The 20149-nt window shown below is 40.4% G+C and overlaps 1 protein-coding gene and 1 long non-coding RNA gene across 3 annotated transcripts in view; one reads left to right on the forward strand and one right to left on the reverse strand.

Moving 5' to 3' along the window:
• Nucleotides 1-20149, reverse strand: part of KCNH8 (potassium voltage-gated channel subfamily H member 8) — a 168818-nt gene that overhangs the window by 55640 nt on the left and 93029 nt on the right. For both annotated transcript variants that reach the window (XM_081164401.1, XM_081164400.1), the window contains exons 4-7: nucleotides 18813-18940; nucleotides 13957-14197; nucleotides 6251-6408; nucleotides 589-793 (exon numbers count right to left, since the gene is read on the reverse strand). In XM_081164401.1, the coding sequence (XP_081020527.1) occupies nucleotides 589-793; nucleotides 6251-6408; nucleotides 13957-14197; nucleotides 18813-18940 (732 nt within the window). The remainder of the gene's footprint in view (nucleotides 1-588; nucleotides 794-6250; nucleotides 6409-13956; nucleotides 14198-18812; nucleotides 18941-20149) is intronic.
• Nucleotides 684-19522, forward strand: LOC308570259. The gene is made up of 3 exons (XR_014001051.1): nucleotides 684-801; nucleotides 1422-1586; nucleotides 18852-19522. It is a non-coding gene; the product is annotated as an uncharacterized lncRNA (long non-coding RNA).

The raw sequence follows: 20149 nt of genomic DNA on the forward strand, positions 1-20149 counted from the left end.
TAGAGGTAATGCACAGAGTCCTTGGTCAATGGAGTCAAGTTCTCATTGCCAGCGGAAGAATTAACCTGATGAGAAGCTCTGAGAAATGGTTCTCAGGGAAAACAATGGGGCTGAAAAGTTCTCAAATTTGAGAAGACTGTGCCACAGTTCTTATAAATCTCCTTATAAGGAAAGAATATGTGCTTAATAAATTCAGTTTAAACCTATACAATATATTTAAATTACAAATGATCTGGAAGTTTTTGTAGTCTTACTGGTGGTTGGCTGATGTCAGTGTCATTATTTTATACACAAAACCTTTATTTTAATCAATCAATCAATCAATCAATCACACACACAATACACCAGGGTGAGGCAGTAAGTATTGCCATCACTCTCATTTGGTTTTGGAAAATGTTGCATAAACTAATTCAGAGTGAGGCAACATTTTCCTGCCCTCACTCTGTAGTCCAATGGGTTAAAAAGAAGATTGTAGAAGCCAGAAGTTTACATCATACCAAATCAATTTTTGTGCCCCCCCTTAAGTTGCAACATTTTGATGTTTTAAAGTATAACTTTTCAGTCTGTGAGGGGAAATAAAGCATGTACCTATGTCCCAAGTGAATGGTTTTTTTTCCATCTCCTTCTTTCCAATGACATACCAAATGCAAGCCATCCAATGAGCTAACAACGCAAACATAGACATAAGAAGTGTCAGAACGATAGTGCTGTGCTGGGAATAGCGATCCAACTTCTGAAGAAGACGTAAAAGACGCAGCAATCGTACAGTCTTGAGAAGGTGAACGATGGACACCTGAAAGGGTGAGAAGGGAAAGTAATATTCAGCCGTCTTTCCATACAGGAAAGTGCTTCAGGTTACTGTCTCATTTCTATACTTTTCTGACCTTACAGCTCTATATTTTTTCTATATCTCTTTCTTTTTTACTAGGCCCATGCACTTTGCAAGAAGTGAGGCTATCCAAAATATTACATGCAAAGTATTAAAGAGTTCTAGGTGGATTTTCTTTTCTTTATTTTTTAAAGCAGCATAAGGTTTCTTCAAAAGTTAAATGTTCTGTTTAAATTTTTTTAAAAGCCCTATACCACTGTGTTTTAACCAAACAAAAACAAATCCCAGAGCTCTTCAGAACTCAACATTTTTGTTAGCCTCATTTTGTGAGCCTATTGCAGGACACAAGCACCAGAAAGGAAAAGCCAGTCTGAAGCTACATGTTGTTTTTTAATGTATAAGCAAGAATGTACACCACTCCAACACCTCTTGGAAGTGAATCCCCCTTCCTTCCCCACAAAAAGCCCCTGGACCTATTTGTCTGCAATTTGGCAGGCTAAATCCACTCTGAAGAGGCTTATGTGCCTGTTAATTTTACCCACATTGGACAAAACGGGAAAATATTACAGCAATTTTTGGTTTCCCATTATAGTGAATGAGGAACACAGAGCTCCATTTTAGGCAGAAAACCTTGGAACAGACCGAAGTGTGGGAGAGCAGAGAGACTCAGAAACAGATCAGAATTTTTAAAAATACACAAGATGTGCATACAAGGCAGGTCTTGGTGCCCATACACATCCCTGGTGAATGCATGAAGGTGAGTTACATAGTCAGGTTTGGAAAACCTAAATGCTTCTAGTTATATAATAATAATAGGAACCTAAACTTCTCGGGCACTATAGAAAGATTTTTTTAAAAATGTGTTTGCCCTCAGGCTTACACCCCAGCAGTGTAAACCTCTGCATATTAGTGTTATGAGTTTGTGGGTGCTAGACACCCTAAATTCCTGAGTCCAGTAGGTGTTAGAATTTCATCAGTGCTTGGAGTGTTAAGACTGGGTGACAGACCCATACGCATTAAGCCAGCGTGCATTAAGCCCAAACTGTGTGTATTAAGTTGTGCTAGACCCAGCTAATCCTTTAATTAAGTCAAGTGTTGAGCACTACTTAGGTTGGCTAAGCTTTCTGCACGAGGTGACAAAGCCATTAAAAGGACAACGCATCAACGGTGGTTAGGGCCCCTCCCTCAGCTCCAAGTTAGTTTGAAGATAAAGCCACAACTGAGAGAAACTAGAGCTAGAAGCTATGTGAGCCAGCAGCTTAAGAGTAAGGAGTTATGTGACCAGGAGGCGCAAAGCAGCAGGGAGTGAGCATGATGTTGGATCTCTGCTTGGAACCTAGGATGCACCGATGGAGGAAGCAAAACTCTCTTGAAGTGCTGATGCTATTAACCCTTCCATCATTGGCCCAGGTTGTACATATGTGTATCAACTTTAAAAGGTAGCTCAGTCGGTAGAGCAGGAGACTCTTAATCTTAGGGTCTTGGGTTCGAGCCCCACATTGGGCAAAACGATTCCTGCATTGCAGGGAGCTGGACTGCATAAAGCTTGTGGTCCTTTCCAACTCCACAATTCTATGATTCTATGATCATAAAGACAACACAGTCTCTGCTGTACTTCATCCCCAAAAGGTAATACAGGTAAGCCTGCCTGGAGCCCCTGGAATTTCTCACAATCAAAGATTGGGGTGGTGTATAACACTATCAGATGTTAAGTCTCACTGGCTTCAATGGGCTTTACTTCCAGGTTAGTAATGTAAAAAACACACTACAAAAGGGAAAAAGTTTGGGGAGGGAAGACTAAATCCAGGTACAAGGCAAAATGGCCACTGAGAAGACATCTCCTTTAAAGGGAAGTTATATCAGTTATATATACTTGAGCTCACATTACATTTTTCTATGATGGATTAAACGAAATCTCCATTTTTTAAAATTATGTGATAATAATAGGTTTGCAAATGAGTGTAATAAATCATGTGTAATTATTTTTCATTACTCATTCCAAATGTTTTTTTCTCTCCCTTTAGCAGTGTTCGGTTTGTCACTGTAAGATCTGAAATTCATATACAGAAGTTATATTTTCACAACTTAGAAAGACAAAATGAGGAGTCAGCACTCCTACTCTGTGCCTAGCTAAATTTGATTATTCACGTATGCAAAGCCAGCCAAATTTCACTTTATAGCTAACTGATTTAGACTAGTAAGGGTAAGCTTTTCCTAGCAACTGCAAGAATCTGCACTGCTAAAAACCGCAACGCTAAAGTTAAAAAAGTGGCTGGAGAAGGCATGGCAAGTAATACTTGCCCAGTATCTATCTATGGGCCACGTGCTGCTGGGCAAAGGTGTCCTGTGCTTATTGGGCCCAGAACAGGAATTATACCTCACCCAACAACAACTTTATACTTATCTCTCACCCATCTGATTGGGTTGTCCCAGCCATTTTGGGTGGCTTCCAACAAAATATAAAAAAAACCACAGCAAAACACCAAACATAAAAAACTTCCCGATACAGGGCTGCCTGGGTTGAGGTTTTCCACTGCTCCACTAGAGAATTTCCAGCTGCACCCTAGACATCCACAACAATTTTTTACTGCACAATTTACTAATTATATAAAATGATCCTAGCTCTTCTTGTGATAAGAACTTGCGTGCTTTTGAACTCACTGAAAGAAGAATCTAAAAGGAAGAAGAATTTATAGCTACCTAGCCTTGTAAGAGAGAAGGAGTGCTGACCTCTCCATGGGTAGAGATCAGTTTAGCCACTGTACCAAAGTAAGCAGACCTTGTGTGCTCCTAGGTATCTCAGTGCTTTTGAAATTTCAGACTTCAGCCTAACTATATGCTGTCAGAAGGCTGTACAGTCTTCTCCAGCCTCTGCTTTATTAAAAACAACAAATGAAAGTACATCCCCTGTGCTAATTATTGCTAAGGAAGTATTCTGTTAGATGCTTAGAAATCCTTCATGTCACAATCATAATTAAAAAATAAAGAAGTCTCTATCAGCATTCGTTGACTCCTTTACTCTACATATAAGACTGTCAATTAAATAACAATCCAACAATTCACAAGGCTTTCATCTGTATCTCCAAATAACCCCCCCCCCCCAAGTAAAATCTGGATTTATGAAACTCTTAATGCATGTGCAGGAAATTCATGGCCGCCTAAGGCAGAATAATTTTCTGAGTAAATCAGCATCGTTGCATTGTGCATAAAGATCTTTAGAGACAGGAGAGTATTAAGGCATTAAAGAATAAACACGTGAATTCCCCCTAATCTACTCGTTTGCAGAACTGAGCTAACATCACATAGGAACTATGCAAGTATCCCACTTTTGAGTAAAACATAGTATATTATTAAAAAGTCAATGTACATTACAACCTAAATTAATTTGGGGGGGGCGTGTTAGAGGCAAAATATGAAAAAGTTTAAAAATTAGTGTGGGTAAATAACTTCCTGAATGGGTTTTTTTGTACAGTCTAGTGAATGTGCAGATGCATATCAAGATTGTGGCTTAATGGGTTTTGACTAAACTGACTCTCCCACCCCAAAGTCCCCCCCCTAAAAAAATGCTGATGAACCTTGGAACCTTCACAAGCTTACATCAACTTCCCAACATCTCTTGGGGTGGGGATAACTGATACAAGAAAGTTAACTGTGTATGTTTGTGTGTATAATTAAAATTATTAATTCTTAAGTTAGTTGCCACGAATATGTTCCAGTAATTCCATTACCCCAAAAATAATGGGTAGCACACTTGATCTCATAAGCATTTTCAACTACCGTACTTTTCCGTGTATAAGACAAGGTTTTTTTTACCGTAAAATAATGTTAAAAACATGCCTCGTCTACGGATAGTGAATGTGGGTGACAGGTGATTGGTTGCCACTACGAGCAGGAGCTTGTGAGTGGTGATTTGGTGTGTGATAGTTGGTTGCTAAAAGTTCTGCTTTGGATTTTCTGCTGCTGCACCAACTGGTTGGGTGATAGGTTGCTGAATTAATGTCTGCTGTGGATTGGCTGTCACTGCGGCAATTGGGAGTTTGATTTCCGGCTGCTGCTCAGAGATGCGAGCAATTGTTAGTGATTTTCGGCATCCCCCCTGAAAAAATGCTCAACAACTCTGGGTCATCTTCCCCCATTTTCTTAAATTTGAGTCCCCAAAAATAATTTGAGTCTTAGACATGGGTGATATACACGGAAAAATACAGTATTTTTAAAAGCAATATCCCCGCCCCCCAGTATTTCTACTTGGCTTACATAACTCAGGGCAGGGCAGGACCTGTGACACCCTTCCCCATCTTCAATGTACTTGAACTCCAGCTTCTACCAGCATGAAGGATGAAGGAATTTGGAGATCAGAGTGAGGGGACCACAGATTCCACATCTGTGTGTGAGTAGAGGATTGGCCCAAATCCCCCTTAGACATTTGTGTTTTGGAAGGGTTTCTCTGAACATAGTAAGGTAAAGGGACCCCTGACCATCAGGTCCAGTCGTGACCAACTCTGGGGTTGCAGCGCTCATCTCGCTTTATTGGCCGAGGGAGCCGGCGTACAGCTTGCGGGTCATGTGGCCAGCATGACTAAGCCGCTTCTGGCGAACCAGAGCAGTGCACGGAAACACCGTTTACCTTCCTGCCAGAGCAGTACCTATTTACAGTGGTACCTCGCAAGACGAATGCCTCGCAAGACGAAAAACATGCAAGACGAAAGAGTTTTCCGTTTTTTGAGTCGTTCCGCAAGACGAATTTCCCTATGGGCTTGCTTCGCAAGACGAAACGTCTTGCGAGTTCTTGCGAGTTTGTTTCCTTTTTCTTAAAGCCGCTAAGCCGTTAATAGCCGCTAAGCCGCTAACAGCCGCTATGCCGCTAATAGCTGTGCTTCGCAAGATGAAAAAACCGCAAGACGAAGAGACTCGCGGAACGGATTAATTTCGTCTTGTGAGGCACCACTGTATCTATTTGCACTTGACGTGCTTTCGAACTGCTAGGTTGGCAGGAGCTGGGACCGAGCAACGGGAGCTCACCCTGTCGCGGGGATTTGAACCGCCAACCTTCTGATCAGCAAGTAATAGGCTCTGTGGTTTAACCCACAGTGCCACCCACATCCCGCTGAACATGGAGAAACTTAAAAAAAGAAAAAAAAGACTACATGTGCATGAAGTACAGCAGACTTTATAGTTCCAGAAGATTCCCCTCAGTTTGATACCTAAGGTTTTGCTTTAACTGCTACATTTCCCCCCACAATTGCTTCTTCAGCACTTCAAAACAAAACACTTCATGTACTTGGGAGAGATAAAAAGCTGCACAACACACACACACACACTGGCCCTGTGCTTTTCTTTTGCCTGTGAAGAGCAATATTTTCATTCACAAAAGAGACACTTGAGAACCATAGAGATAAAGTGGGATAGAAAGGCCATACTCACCACATTGACATTAAAAGCATAAAGCAGGTCAAAAGGAAGTGCAGCAATTAAATCAATGATGAACCAGGTAGTCACATAGTGGATACAAATAGATCTCGCTTCAAATATTACTTGGCCAGACTTGCTGACGTACGTTGTTCGGAAATTTAAAATAATATCTGCTTGAGAAAGAAACAAGTTGTCAGAGGCTGCTATTTTTTTCCTTTAAATGATAAGTAGAGGGCAAAAAAAAAAAAAAAAAAAGAGAGCAATGCTCTTCATTTATTTCACAATAAAAACCTGGGAGGGAAACACTTTTGGCAAATATTTTTCAGATGTTTAGCAGGCCACTCCACACAACACAGTGAAGACTTGCTCAGAGTGGAAAAGCTGAGTCAACTGAAAGTAACTGAATGGTGAGAGATGGTGGGAACAAATCAAAGCTAAGAATTACAGCGTGGTGACTTGCACAGTTTATGTGTTTCTGTATTACAGTTTATGGCTGCATTGCCTATTGCCATGAGAAATGCTTTTGATGTGGCATGCTAGAGCATGTTAAAATCCAAACAAAAGTTCAGATTCTGGCAGTTGTCTCAATTATTATCATGTTCCAGAAGATGAGGACCATATATTGCCCTCAGGCATATAGCTCTTACTGGTGTCAAGGAGAACATTGCTCTAACATCCACAGAATGTCAAAAGAATTTTGCTAGAAGCTGCAGGTCCTAGCATTATTTTATTTTCCCTCTATCAAAAACTTGCACAGAGTTTATATAATGCTTTGCTTGTATCTGACCATTTCAGTTCATGTCCTCTCAATCAGAAATTGCATCTCCGTAATTCAATTTGCACCATTTTTTTCAGTAATAGCACCCATGGACCAGGCTGGGCAGCAGTTGCCTTTTTCTGAGATAACTCAGAATGCAAGAGGGTTGTTTTTTTAAAAAAAAAATGTTTTGCAAAACGTGTGTGTGAGAGAAAGAGACTGCAATGTACGGCCTCTGAAAAGAAATCATGAGAAAAATGTTGTCATGCTGACGTTGGCTGAAACTTCACACGCATTGCTATTTTTGCCTTAACTGCAATACCATTGATCTAGAGTCATTTGGCACTATGAATCCCCTGGATGTGCAGCAGGAGCTCTGCAAACAGGAAACTCCACAGGGCAATGTGAAGTCCCTGGTGTTAAGTTGTGGGTGAAGATATCAGACGACACAGTGATTCTTCAAACAGCTCTTGTTTATTCACAGGCCAGAACAGAACTGAGCTGAAGGGTTCAGCCAGCCTGCTTATATAGAGCTCCACTAGAACGCAACAGTAACCATTTTCTGTAACTATCCAATCACGGAACCTCACTTTCGATCCCTTATTTGCATATGTGGACCTGAGTGAAAACTATCTACAGTATCCCCCTGCTGGCCCAGGGTGAGAACTTCAGTACATAACACCTGGTAGTGACATGCAACTATCAAGAGCTATAGCTTGGCTTCTGGGTACATCACAGTCTATATCACTTGTGAACAGAAACCATACATCTGGAGGGCCACAAGGACCTATTGTCTTTAGGCTTTTTTTAAAAAAATACTATAAAAATATGAACCATGCTTTAGCCATTTTTTAACGTGAAAATGTCTTCAGCTTTGACAAATCCCCCCCCCACAAACTTTCTAAAGTAAAATAACGCTAATCGTTTCCACTTTGGGTTCTTAATATAGTCTAGTTTATAAAATGGGGACCATATAACTCTCTATCACTGGTAATATCAGCAGGGGAAAGAATTTGCTCCAGTGAGGCACGCTCGTGGTGCCAGACTCCAATTTGCACACCAAGGTTTTCAAGGAAGCCCTGCCATGCCATCCCTGGATGCGACTGAAGGTTCTGTCTAGGTCATTAAGCTGGAGATAGACGGGCTGTTTTAGCTTCTGTGCTCAGAAGTGTGCAAATATCATCCTTGAATGTGCACATGCAGCAACTAACGCTAATATGGCTTGTGACAAGCATGTCAGGTTTCATAATTGCCTTTTCTCAGCCCTCCTTCCTGATTTGCTTATAAATATACATAAGATCCTAGTTCCTTTTGTGGCCAACTATTATGCCTGCAGAGTGTTGCCACTAAAGAGTTTCTGATGAAAAGCAATCAAAGCACTGGAACATTTTCACTGGGCATATTGTTCTTCACCCCTTTGACTTTTTACTCAATCAGGCAATTCTGGCAAATTTTGAACTTTTCTTCAGCAATGGCTTTCCCCCCTACATTTTTTTCTTGCTGTCACTGAATAGTCATTATTCTACAAAAGTCACATCCAGAGAAGATTAATTAGGCTTTACTTCCCGACCTTCTAAAAGCTGCACATTTATTTAATTGGTCTCATTGCTATTTGTTTTGTTTTATTTTTCAGACGCTTAAGATGTGGTGACTTTGACAGATTTTCCCATAAAATTTCCACAGTAAAAAAGAAAAAGAAAAAAGCACCCCTAAGTAATAATTTTCAAGTTTAGTTCTTAATTAAACTACAGTATTCCAGCCTGCTTAGAAATAAAATTGGGGCAACATTCAAAGCCTGGTTTATCAATCAGATTAAACCGACAAATCAGGAGCACTCATTCATTACAAGGAAAGGGAGAAAGCTGACCATTCCTGCTGAGAAGAAATAGATAGATAGCCACTTTGGTCTATTCTAGTAATGGAAAACATGACAACAGACCTAAACAAGAGATTAGAAGATAGCTATCTACTTATTGAGCTACCATGATTCAGTTTTCTAAATGTAAAAGCCAACTAAGAGTCACAAAAAGTAATTTATTATTATTGACCTATTTCAAAACGTATATAGAATGTGATTATAACTTCACTTACTTGGCAGTAAACCTCATTGATTTCAATAGACCTTACTTCTAAGTAGACATAGAATCATAGAGTTGGAAGGAACCACAAGGTCATGTAGTCCAACTCCCTGTGGAATGACCCTGAGATAAAAAATCTCATGCTCTACTAACTATAAGTTATTTTGCCTGCATGGTTAGGAGCTATAAATGACACGGATTAAGGAATTGATAGGATGCTCATCAAATTTGCAGGTGACACCAAACTAGGAAGAGTGGCTAATACTTCAGAAGATAGAATCAGGATTCAAGATGACCTTGCAGAACTGGGCTGAAACTAACAAAATCAGTTTTGGTAGGGACAAATGTAAGGTTCACCTGACTTGACAACAGTACACGTGAAAAGGATCTAGGGGTCTTAGTAGACCACAATCTTAACACGAGTGAATAGCAAAAAAGCTAATGCAGTTCTTGGTTGCATCAACAGTAATGTCCATATCAAGGGAAGTAATAGTATAATTCTATTCTGCCTTGGTCAAATCCCATCAGGATTACTGTGTCCAGTTCTGGGCATCACAGTTTAAGGAGGATATTGACAAGCTGGAATGTAGGCAGAGGAGGGTGACCAAGATGATTACGGGTTTGGAAACCAAGCCTTCCTTATGAGGAACAGTTGAGGGAGTTGGGCATGTTTAGCCTGAAGAACAGAAGTCTGAGAGAAGCTATGATAGCCATCTTCAAATTTCTGGAGGGTTGCCTCATGAAGATGGAGCTAACTTATTTTCTCCTGGATTCAAATTTACAAGAAAAGAGATTCCAACTGAACATTAGGAAGAACTTTCTGACACTGAGTCTGGCAGTGGAATGGACTACCTCGGAAGGTGGTAGACACGCCCCCCCTTCATTGGAGGTTTTTAAACAGTGCTTGGGTGGCCAGGGATTCTTTAGCTGCAATTCCTGCAAGGGATTGGACTAGATGAGCCTCAACGTCCTTCCAAACTCCACAATGCTATGATTCTATGGTCCCCACTTCCCTGTTTCAAAATGGCTCTCTTTCTCTCTCTCTCTCTCTCGCTCTCTCTCTCTCTCTCTCTCTCTGTGTGTGTGTGTGTGTGTGTGTGTGTATTCCTACTTCAAAGTCCAGATTTGATTGCCCACTATTGTGATAATTATGTTCCTGAAGTCATTATGTTCCTGAATAGGCTGTGTTCCTGCACTTATGCTCCTGAATAAACACCCATGTAATCTGAAACACGGAAGAAGGGAACATTCATAGAAATTATAAGGGATTATAAACACTTTCATTGTTTCTGCTTTCTTCCTACTTACTAAGGCTTTCAATCTACAACGATTCTTTTTTTAAAAAACAAACAAACCCCAACAGCCATAATTTTATTAATCTAGATTTCCAAAAGAGAGCCTACAAAAGAGAACCATAAACCAAATATAAAACAGATCAAAAACATCAGAAACAAAAGCTTTTTAACTTCTGCTTTTAAATCTATGACGATTCTGAGCTTTTTAAATACTCCTGTGATGTGGATTCACGCTGAAACCCTTGACCTCAAAGAAGTTGCTCCAGTAAAGTTGAGTCAATAAGGTGTCCAAAATGGCTATCCTTTTTGGACAGCACTCTTTTTAATTCTTTTAAGTGATGTTTCCCCATTCTTCAGCTATGATGATACAGACGGGTGGAGTGGAATCTAAAGCCCTTCCACAAGGTAAGCAACACATGCGGATAAAGAAAAACAACAACAAAATCAGTTTCACATTCATAGGTAATTTTTAACGTATCATGTTTCCCAATAGTGCATGTCTCAGGCTGGAAAACTGGGGATCATTTTGAATCAATCCACCCATCTAAAATTCCACCTCACATTAAGTGACTTGTGAATGCCTTCCAAAAGTTTAAAAGTTCCCATGTTAAATTCTGGCAGATCTGAAATAATTTATTAACGTTCCATAAGACTGTCATTGTGAGATACATCTCAAATTGCCTAATGAAAACATGTTGATCTGGAAGGTGGTAAGATCAGGGATAGCACAGTTGCAAAAGGTTGGGCAAGATTATCTTCATGGTTCCTTCCAACTCTACAGTCCTATGATTCTTTGATTCTATAAGCCTATTTTGCATTACAAATGTACATGTACCAAGCTACCAAAGTTAAAACACTGGCATCTGTCAACTAGGCCATGCACAGATGTTGAATGATTTAAAAAACCTCTGCTTGTGCATCTCTTCTGTAAGGTCTCCATCTCTGCTGACTCTAGCCATCATAATTGCTTACCTGCAGGCCTCAGACTTTATTGTCTACATGGCCTGACAAGGCAATGAAATTTCTGACGTACAGCCATTCAGAATTATTCACACAGATACAAGGCAGGCATGAGATGCAATGGTATCACAGACAGAAAGAGCTGAGATGAAGAATGTCCATTTCTTTATGTCCTTGTCATAAATGCCATGAAATTTGTGCATGGATGAATTAATGAAAGCGGGTGGTGTTAAATTGTTTCTCCATGTGGCAGAAGAAATCAGTGGTGGGTCTGTATATCTCAGCCAGTAATTTCTTATTCTTTCTCTCTGTGGCTTCAGTTAAAAATTAAGGTGACTCCCATCTTTGTTGTTTTTTCATAGCTGCTCTGCACAATAGCATATTTCCCTTAAAATACTCTAAAATAAATTCCACTAGCTTCCCTGGGACTGAAGCAGCCTTTATGAAGAAGCCGCCTTAGTTATACATCAGATCAATAGTGTGTGTATTGGACTTTGAGCCTTCCACTCAAAGAAACATTTCTCCAAATGCTATTGGTAGCTGCTCTGAGTTACTGGGAGGAGAGAAAGACACAAAACAAATACACCCCAAAATTGGGGGGGGGGGTCTAAGTGGTAGAGCATCAGTTTTTAATGCAGAAGGCCCCAGGGTCAAACCAGGCATGACATTAATTTCAAAGAGCCCTCCCAATTTTAACTCTAGTTAAGACATAATGAAATGTTACATCAGCATAGGCTTAACTTCATTATCCTTCATTGTTATTCTCTATTTGCATAGCAATAGCAACAACTCTAGTAAATTGTATGCACAGCAGCCCAGCCTGGTGTTGTACAGGGAAGAACACATCTTTCTACACCCTGTACAAGTTATGTGTACTGGAGAATAATATATTAGATGGATAGTATCTGAGGCTGGTGAAAGAAGGCAAATTCTAAGGCATTAGTCAGTGATGGATTTAATGGATGAATTTGTGAATAATGCAGCTAATTCTCTCAGTTCATATCAGGTGTTGATAGGAAATGTGAGGCGCTTGTTTTTTTGAAAAAAGTAAAACCTAGTCATCAGAATTCCGAATTCTACCCTCAGCCTTGGTTTGATATAGAATGTAGGAGAATGAACTATTCTTAAAGGTAAAGGGACCCCTGATCATTAGGTCCAGTCATGACCGACTCTGGGGTTGCGGCGCTCATCTCGCTTTATTGGCTGAGGGAGCCAGCGTACAGCTTCCAGGTCATGTGGCCAGCATGACTAAGCCACTTCTGGCGAACCAGAGCAGCACACGGAAACGCTGTTTACCTTCCCGCCGGAGTGGTACCTATTTATCTACTTGCACTTTGATGTACTTTCGAACTGCTATGTTGGCAGGAGCAGGGACCAAGCAACGAGAGCTCACCCCGTCGCGGGGATTCGAACCGCCGACCTTCTGATTGGCAAGTCCTAGGCTCTGTGGTTTAACCCACAGCGCCATCCGAGTCCCTCCCTAGTAAAATTCTTACTCCCTAGTAAAAGCAGCTAGAACTATAACATTAAATAAATCAGATAAGCTATGCAGCAGAATGGCTAGAATGCAGAGCTTGGATGTGGGGTAACTCAAGATTCAAATACATGTTCATTCATGAAGCTCATAGAAGTCACCACTTGGAAGGACTGTTGTCAAGGAAAGTCAGTGGTAGAGCATTTGTTTGCATTCAAAAAAGTCACTGGTTCAATCCCTAGGATTTCCCATGATCCCCAGGATTTCCATGATCGAATCCTGGGGAGCTGCTGCCAGTCTGTGTAAATCATGTTGAGCCAGATGGACCAAAGATAGCTTCAAGTGAGTTTAATCCACTTGTGGTTCTGATCACAGAGTAAGGGTTTCCATAACTACCGTCTGACCCTTGTGCAAGTTTGCCTTGATATACAAACATCAAGCTGATACCATGATTCACAGACCCCTTTCATAGTCATGGACCCTGATCATTTTGTAATTGAAGTCGATGCAATGGATAACTTTCAAAAGGAGATTTGGGATGTCCCTGAAGCCATACCCTTAAAGCTTGAATTCCCAAATATGTGAGGCTTCTCTGAAATTAATCAGAGGGAAAGGTGCTCTGCATATGCTCTAAGTAGGGAAGGGATGGCTTAAAATGCAAGTACACCAGCTTAAATGCCTTGTCAGTCAGTTAGTGATGCCTGGTAATTTGACAGGCATCTATCATTTGTACTTTGTAATGAGCTGTCCAGAAAAACAGAAACAGTCCAATATATATTGATGACTAAAGATGGAAATCCAAGTGGCACCTTCACTCCCCCTTCCCCTGCCACAATTTATTATTCTTATTTTCATCAACGGATCAATTCCATTCACCTCTACTTAGCTGTTAAGTCCTACTGAATTTAGTGTAGCTTTCTGCTAGGTTAGTGTACACAGGATTACAGCCTAAATCACTAACTGCTTCCCTTTGATGGCACAACAAAATATGCTGTCTCAGACGGTCTGTTTTGCTCTGCCTAACAGTATGGTCAGCCATGCCAGAAAATAAATACAGATATTTGAATGCAGCATTATTTCTTCTTGTCAAAAACCTATAGTTATTTTCAGAGCCACGAAATGAGCAAAGCGGAAAGAGAAGAGGTGTGTCTTACCTATGATAAAAAGAATTTCCACTGCAATGTCACTGACAGTTGTGCTTCGGGTTGTAGATAGATCATCGTTGCCAATAAAGCAAACATTGTAAGGTACAGTCACGGCAACATAAAACGTCGCCAATAAAATAAGCCAGTCCCAGCCAGCTTTGAAAGTGCTAAAATGCAAAAGTATGAATTTCGACTTTTTTGCATCTGAAACTTTGTATTCTGGAAATGCTGGTTTATCTACAAAAACATTCTGGAAGGGAAAGAGAGAAAGAGAATCAATCTACAATGCATCAGTTCTTATTTGACAACTAATGGAAAACTTTTTGGTAGTCTTACAACTTTGTAAAAGCTGCCCTCCCCCACCCACACATTGCCCACCAAAGCTAAATTTGCCGATATTGTTCCTTTAATCCTCCTTCCATGGGCTCAGCATAATTGCACTTCACATTAATGTACTGCAGGGTTATTTTAACCGTAAGGGAGGAGAATGGAAACACTTTCTGCCAGAAATGGAAAGGGAAAATCCTCGATGCTAACTCAGTAAAGAGGCCAAAAGTGCTCAAGAGAGCGGCTGTTGCATTATAAATCCAGAGAAAATGCATGGTGCTGCTCCTGAGATGTGCTGTTACCAGCATAAGCTGGCATTTTCAGTTTAGCTACAGCCATTTCTGAAGCATCCATTACAGAACTCTTGACCTTTTAAACTGACTGTTCATGTAATAATTCTTGGCTGACTTGCCCACCTCGGGTATTAAAAAATAATGCTTGGCAATACAACACTAAAGCCATACTTTCTGTCTCTTTATTGTCGTAGCTGCAAAAAAGGGTAAATCGTTTTGTGTGTTGTTGTTTCAACTGTAGGCACTGATGTCAGAGTACTTTGCTAAGTATGAACACAATCTAACCAAAGTTAAGTAAAGTTTAGTAAAGTCAAAGTCAAGCTTTGCCCAAGTAGGTGGTAAGTTAGAAAACCAAGCCTTATGAGGAATGGTTGAGAGAGCTGGGTATGTTTGGCCTGGGTAAGAGGAGACTGAATGGAGATATGATAGCCATCTTCAAATATCTAAAGGGCTGCCACATGGAAGATGGAGCAAGCCAGCTTTCTCCTATTCTGGTGCTTAGAACCCGAACCAACAGATTCAAGTTACAAGAAAGGAGACTAAACAACAGGAAGAACTTTCCGATGGTACAAGCTGTTCAAAAGTGGAACAGATTCCCTTAGAAGGTAGTGGACTCTTTCCTTCCTTGGAGGTTTTTAAGCAGTGTTTGAGTGGCCATGGATGCTTTGCAGGGGGGTTGGACTAGTAGTCCCTAAAGGTCCCTTCCAACTCTACAATTCTATGATTCTATAATAAAAAGAACAAGGATAGGGATGGTGCTTCCTGTGGGAGTGGCATGCTGATTGTAGAGCCCAGAAAACCCAGAAATAGGTTGTCTGGAGGCAGGTGGCTTTGAGACTTCTGAATCTAAAGCCCTGTGAATTCCTTAAAGGGCTCCTCAGTGACACCAGCCTGGAGCAGGCATAGCAAAAAATAAAAATAAAAGCCCACCAGCACACTTCCCATCCTGGCTGGTGCATGTTTAACAGAGTTTCAGATGTGGCAGTGAATCTAAAACTCTCTGCCTTGCCCTGCTGCTTTCTGATCTCAGGGTGAATTGTTCTGCTCATCTCATAAATTCCAAAGGGTGGATTAAGCATATGTTTACATTATATTATTATTTTCATCAGAAAATCTTAAATACACTTAATATTTACATATTAAATATCAAGCCTTTCTTTCCCTGGATCATCTCACCATAATTAAAAATTAAAATTCAGAGAACAACAAAATACAAGCTCCAACAAGCTCCGGGCTCAATATACCCTCCATTTGAGAAGTGTACTACAAGTCATTTTATTACGTTCAATGACCAGTATTAAGAGCAAAACGCCAATTAAAATTTTGTGGAAGCTGAAAACAAGATAAAATGAAATAAAATCACATATACATAAAAAAGCAGTTCTGGGTGGTCATTTATCTGTCAGAATGGAAAACCTTCTGACCTAGAAGTGTCCATTGATCAATATATTATATATTATACTAATATATAATGGGTGCTGACCATTATATGTCATATTTTGATTGCTGCTGCACAAAATTTGTGTGTTATGGCAGGATTTGTATCAAGGAGCAACAGAGTGGCAAGAAACTGACCAGAGCATCCAGTATATTTCAACTTCTCAGTCATGCAAGCTTTTAAAAAAACATTTTCAAGACATGAACTCATGTCTTGGCAACTCCTGGTTGCCAAAATGTCCTTCCCAGCTTGATGTGGATTAAAACAAGCAAAACACGAGTACAGGACAAGCAAAAAGTGGGGACGCAAGAGCAAAGTAATGTGTTAATCAATGCACACAATTAAAATTGTATCCACTTGTAGCTGAGATTGCATTAGGGCATCTTGTAGAAGCATTAGTCCAAAGGTCTGGTGGCAAAAGAAACCAGCCTACAAAAACAGCAAGTGTATTTTGTAGGCTTACTTGTCAGCTGTGGTTACCTAGAGATGTGCATCATGGAAGCCTTAGCAGAGACTATGATTGCAATTAAAGCACAAGAAGATCGATTTATGTATTCTACCAAGCTACACACATCCATTTCAAATCCAGGGAGAAATCTCCTCAGCTTCTAGGTTTTATTTACAACAGCAATGATTTGATTCAAAGTCTTGCTGCCAATTAAAGGGAGACTGAAAGTAATGAATTACTAAAAATACCTCATGCTTTAAACTTGCAATGGCAATATGAGCAACTATGCTAAAACATTCCAGTTCTAAACGCTGCTGCCCTGGTTCAGGGAATGTGTATCTTTCCAAACTGACATGCATGGTGAAAACTATTTTGTGCGTGTAGCTCAACAGTTAAAGAAGGAGGTGGGTGGGAAGAAGGCAACCTCCACAAGTATCAATTAGCAAGATGATGAGCAGCCCAGCATTTGGGAGGAAGGGTGTATAGTATGACACTGTATCTTTCCATAGCACACAGGCATAAAAATGGGAGAAAAGCAAGTGAAATGTCGAATGCTGCAAGAGTATCTTATGTCCCTTTTCAGAGCCAAACTGTATATGATGCTAAATGTACTGTTAGCCATCATGTATATGCTTTTTAAAATAAAATAAAATAAACAAACAGCCCGTTAGCAGGTTTAACTCTTTCCTCCCTCACTGTAGTCCGAATTAAAATCCCCCCCACTCCATGGGAGTGGTAGCCTCTACTGGTACCAATGGGACCTTTCCTTCCAAGCCTAGTAGTAGGCACAGGTGGGGGGCATTTTTTTATTAGGACGTTGATAGAGGAAAGGATCAAATCTGCTCTTCAATTGCTAACAATGCACTCGCCCCAACACCTGTGAAGAGGACTCAAGAGCCAGTATATTATTCAAATATAACGCGAGATGATCTGCAAATCAAGAGCCAATTAATAAGTGAGGGCAAGGGAGTTCATTCATTGTTTAGAGGAGAGCACCCCTTTTATCATCCCCTGAGCATGCCATTCAGTGATAATAATTATTATTATTATATTTATTTATACCCCACCCAGAGTGGCTGGGGTACAACAAAATATTAAAATACAATAGTCTGTTAAACATTAAAAGCTTCGCTAAACAGGGCTGCCTTCAGATGTCTTCTAAAAGGTACTTCATTAAGGGTACATCATCCCTCCTTCTTTCTAGATGAGCCTTGAGGAGTGAGGACCAAACATGTACAAAAAAGCATTCATCCAAGTGTCCCGGCCCAGCCCTGTAGACACCCCGAAACCACTTCCCCCTAGCCTGGGGCTATAGTTGATTGCTCCTATGAACTCACAACCCTATAATGCCTCAGGGTGGCATAGGATTTCATCTTTATTTTCTCAGCTGCCTTCACTGACCACCCAAGGTGATCAGCCTCTACTTGTTTGGCTCCACCCAATCACAGATGATCTAAAAGACAAGGAGGGGTTGGAGTAGCCCTAAAACTGGCCTGGTTCACTCCCCCATGATTGGCCACCTCACCCCAGGTCACATATTTGCCCCCCCCCCTTGGGAAATTCCTTTCAGAGTCTCATTCAGGTAAGGGGTTGGTACAGCAATTTTACTCCTGTTAATAGTGGGAACACCATTAGTATCACATCTAGTTTGGCTCTCAGAGATGGAGTCTGAACCCACTGTATATGAAATGGTACCATTCATATGAGAGCACGCCTCTGACATTACCGGAGGTTACATTATCTATGTGAGTTCTACACATCCCTAGGCTGTTCCTACTTAATATGGAAGTTCCTCCATATGAAACTTTTGCAGAATACTAAGGAAGTCCAAAGGAGTTTCAACAATACTACAACATTTCTAGGAGAAGGAAAACAATCAAATTCCTAACACAAGGAATTAGGGTATTCTGAATTGGCTCAAAATCCAGAGAAGCTTGGAGATTGTGTGCATCCAGTGGGGAAATTCCTTATCTACTACATTAGAATCAGTTTTAAGAACTTTGCTAGAGAAAAGAAAACACAAAGAAGCTTGCAGCTGTGAAAATGAATGGCATTGATCTGCAAGCTTATGTGTCACCTATATGAAAAGCCAAGGTCCCAGACAGCCTCTATTGTGTTCTGCCCTTGTCTTGTAATATAGCTCAGTTCATTCTCTATAAAAATATTATACTGGCATAGTTTTTTGCTTTATATATTGACCTTCCATATTGCATTATTGAAAAGAAACTTGAGAGCAAGAACGTACTACAAATAAAATGACAAATGATTAGTAGTACCCATTAGAGAAACTCTTCTGAGTTAGAAGAAAATTCACTGTACAAATAACCACACAAAAAGAAGCTTCGTGCTCTACACCTACATTATTAATTTTTAATTTGTTCTTTTCTCTTCTTTGTAGGTGTCCAGAGATGTGATAAAGGACTGCTCTACTCCGTCTGCGGGCTGAATCAAAATGTGATCCTGCTCTCCCTCTTCCTTTGAATTTTTCTGAAGAACAAAGATGAGACAATATTAAACAATGCAGACAGCACTTTGACTTCTGGACACTGAACCACTGCTATTTCAAGTTTCACCACTTTGGCAATCTAAGCCCCAGATGGCTGTTTACTTGTTTCGTTTTGTTTGTTTTGGTTTTGCTTCCTTTCCGTTTTAAAATTGAATTAATTTTCATAGAAGGCACCAACCCTAATTCAACACAGAGAGACACTGTGGTATAGTGGTTAGACTGTAAGGGTAGAAGGGAAGGGGGAGCAATATGGGGACTGGGAATAGGGAAATGGAGTGAGCAATGGGAAGAAAGAGGGGTGCTGCAGGAGTCAGGAGAAAGAGAGTGCGGGTGGATTTGGGTGTGGGAGAGAGAGGGGGAGGAAAAGGGGGTGCGGAGGGAAGGGGAGAGAGAGAGAAGGTCTACTTGGTTATGCACACAAAAGTTGGGTCTAGTGAAATGAATTCTCTTGAAAATGCATAATTGTTTTGCGAGGTGCCTCAACACACCACCACCGCTAAATCACAGGCCACATATGTCCCCCATGACTGAATCATAAAAGTCACAGATCCAGTGCTTTCTAATATTCCCATTGTGTACTAATCCTTATAGATCCTCCAAATTTTGGACACCCTCCCAGTCCTTATTGGCTCCTCCAAACCACCATCAACTCAGAAATCACTTCTGTGTCCACATATTTATTCTCCGGCAGGTGGGTAAATATGATTCTGTACGGAATCATATTTAAGTATACAGCTGATCACCAATGTTTCTGTATGTTCATAAAAATGAAATGTCATTTTCTTCTCCTGTAGCTATTATCTTAGTACAGGCAATCCATGAGGGCTAGAATTCAGCATTCGTTTGTTTTCCAGCTTTCAGATTTCTAATTGTGGTGCTGATTTAAACTAAGATTTTTTATTTCATTTTACACAATGGCCAACTGAGGTATCATTTATACTGCCCTCCATTCAATGCAGTTGCCATAGCTTCAGCAGAGTATCTCTGGTTTTATCCTTGTATAAATTAGTGCAGAGTTTGACCTATATTCGATAAAATGCTGGGATCATCTGAACGTACTGTGACACAGCATGACACACACCCACAACCTGTTCTGGAGAATGATCCTGCTCTCAGAAAGACGATAGTTGCTGCTATACAGATAACCCCACAAATATAAAGCTACTAACTAGGAATGAGAGTATCATCAT

Source organism: Podarcis bocagei (genome assembly GCF_964188305.1).
Source record: "Podarcis bocagei genome assembly, chromosome: 12".
In the NCBI taxonomy this organism is placed as follows: Eukaryota; Metazoa; Chordata; class Lepidosauria; order Squamata; family Lacertidae; genus Podarcis; species Podarcis bocagei.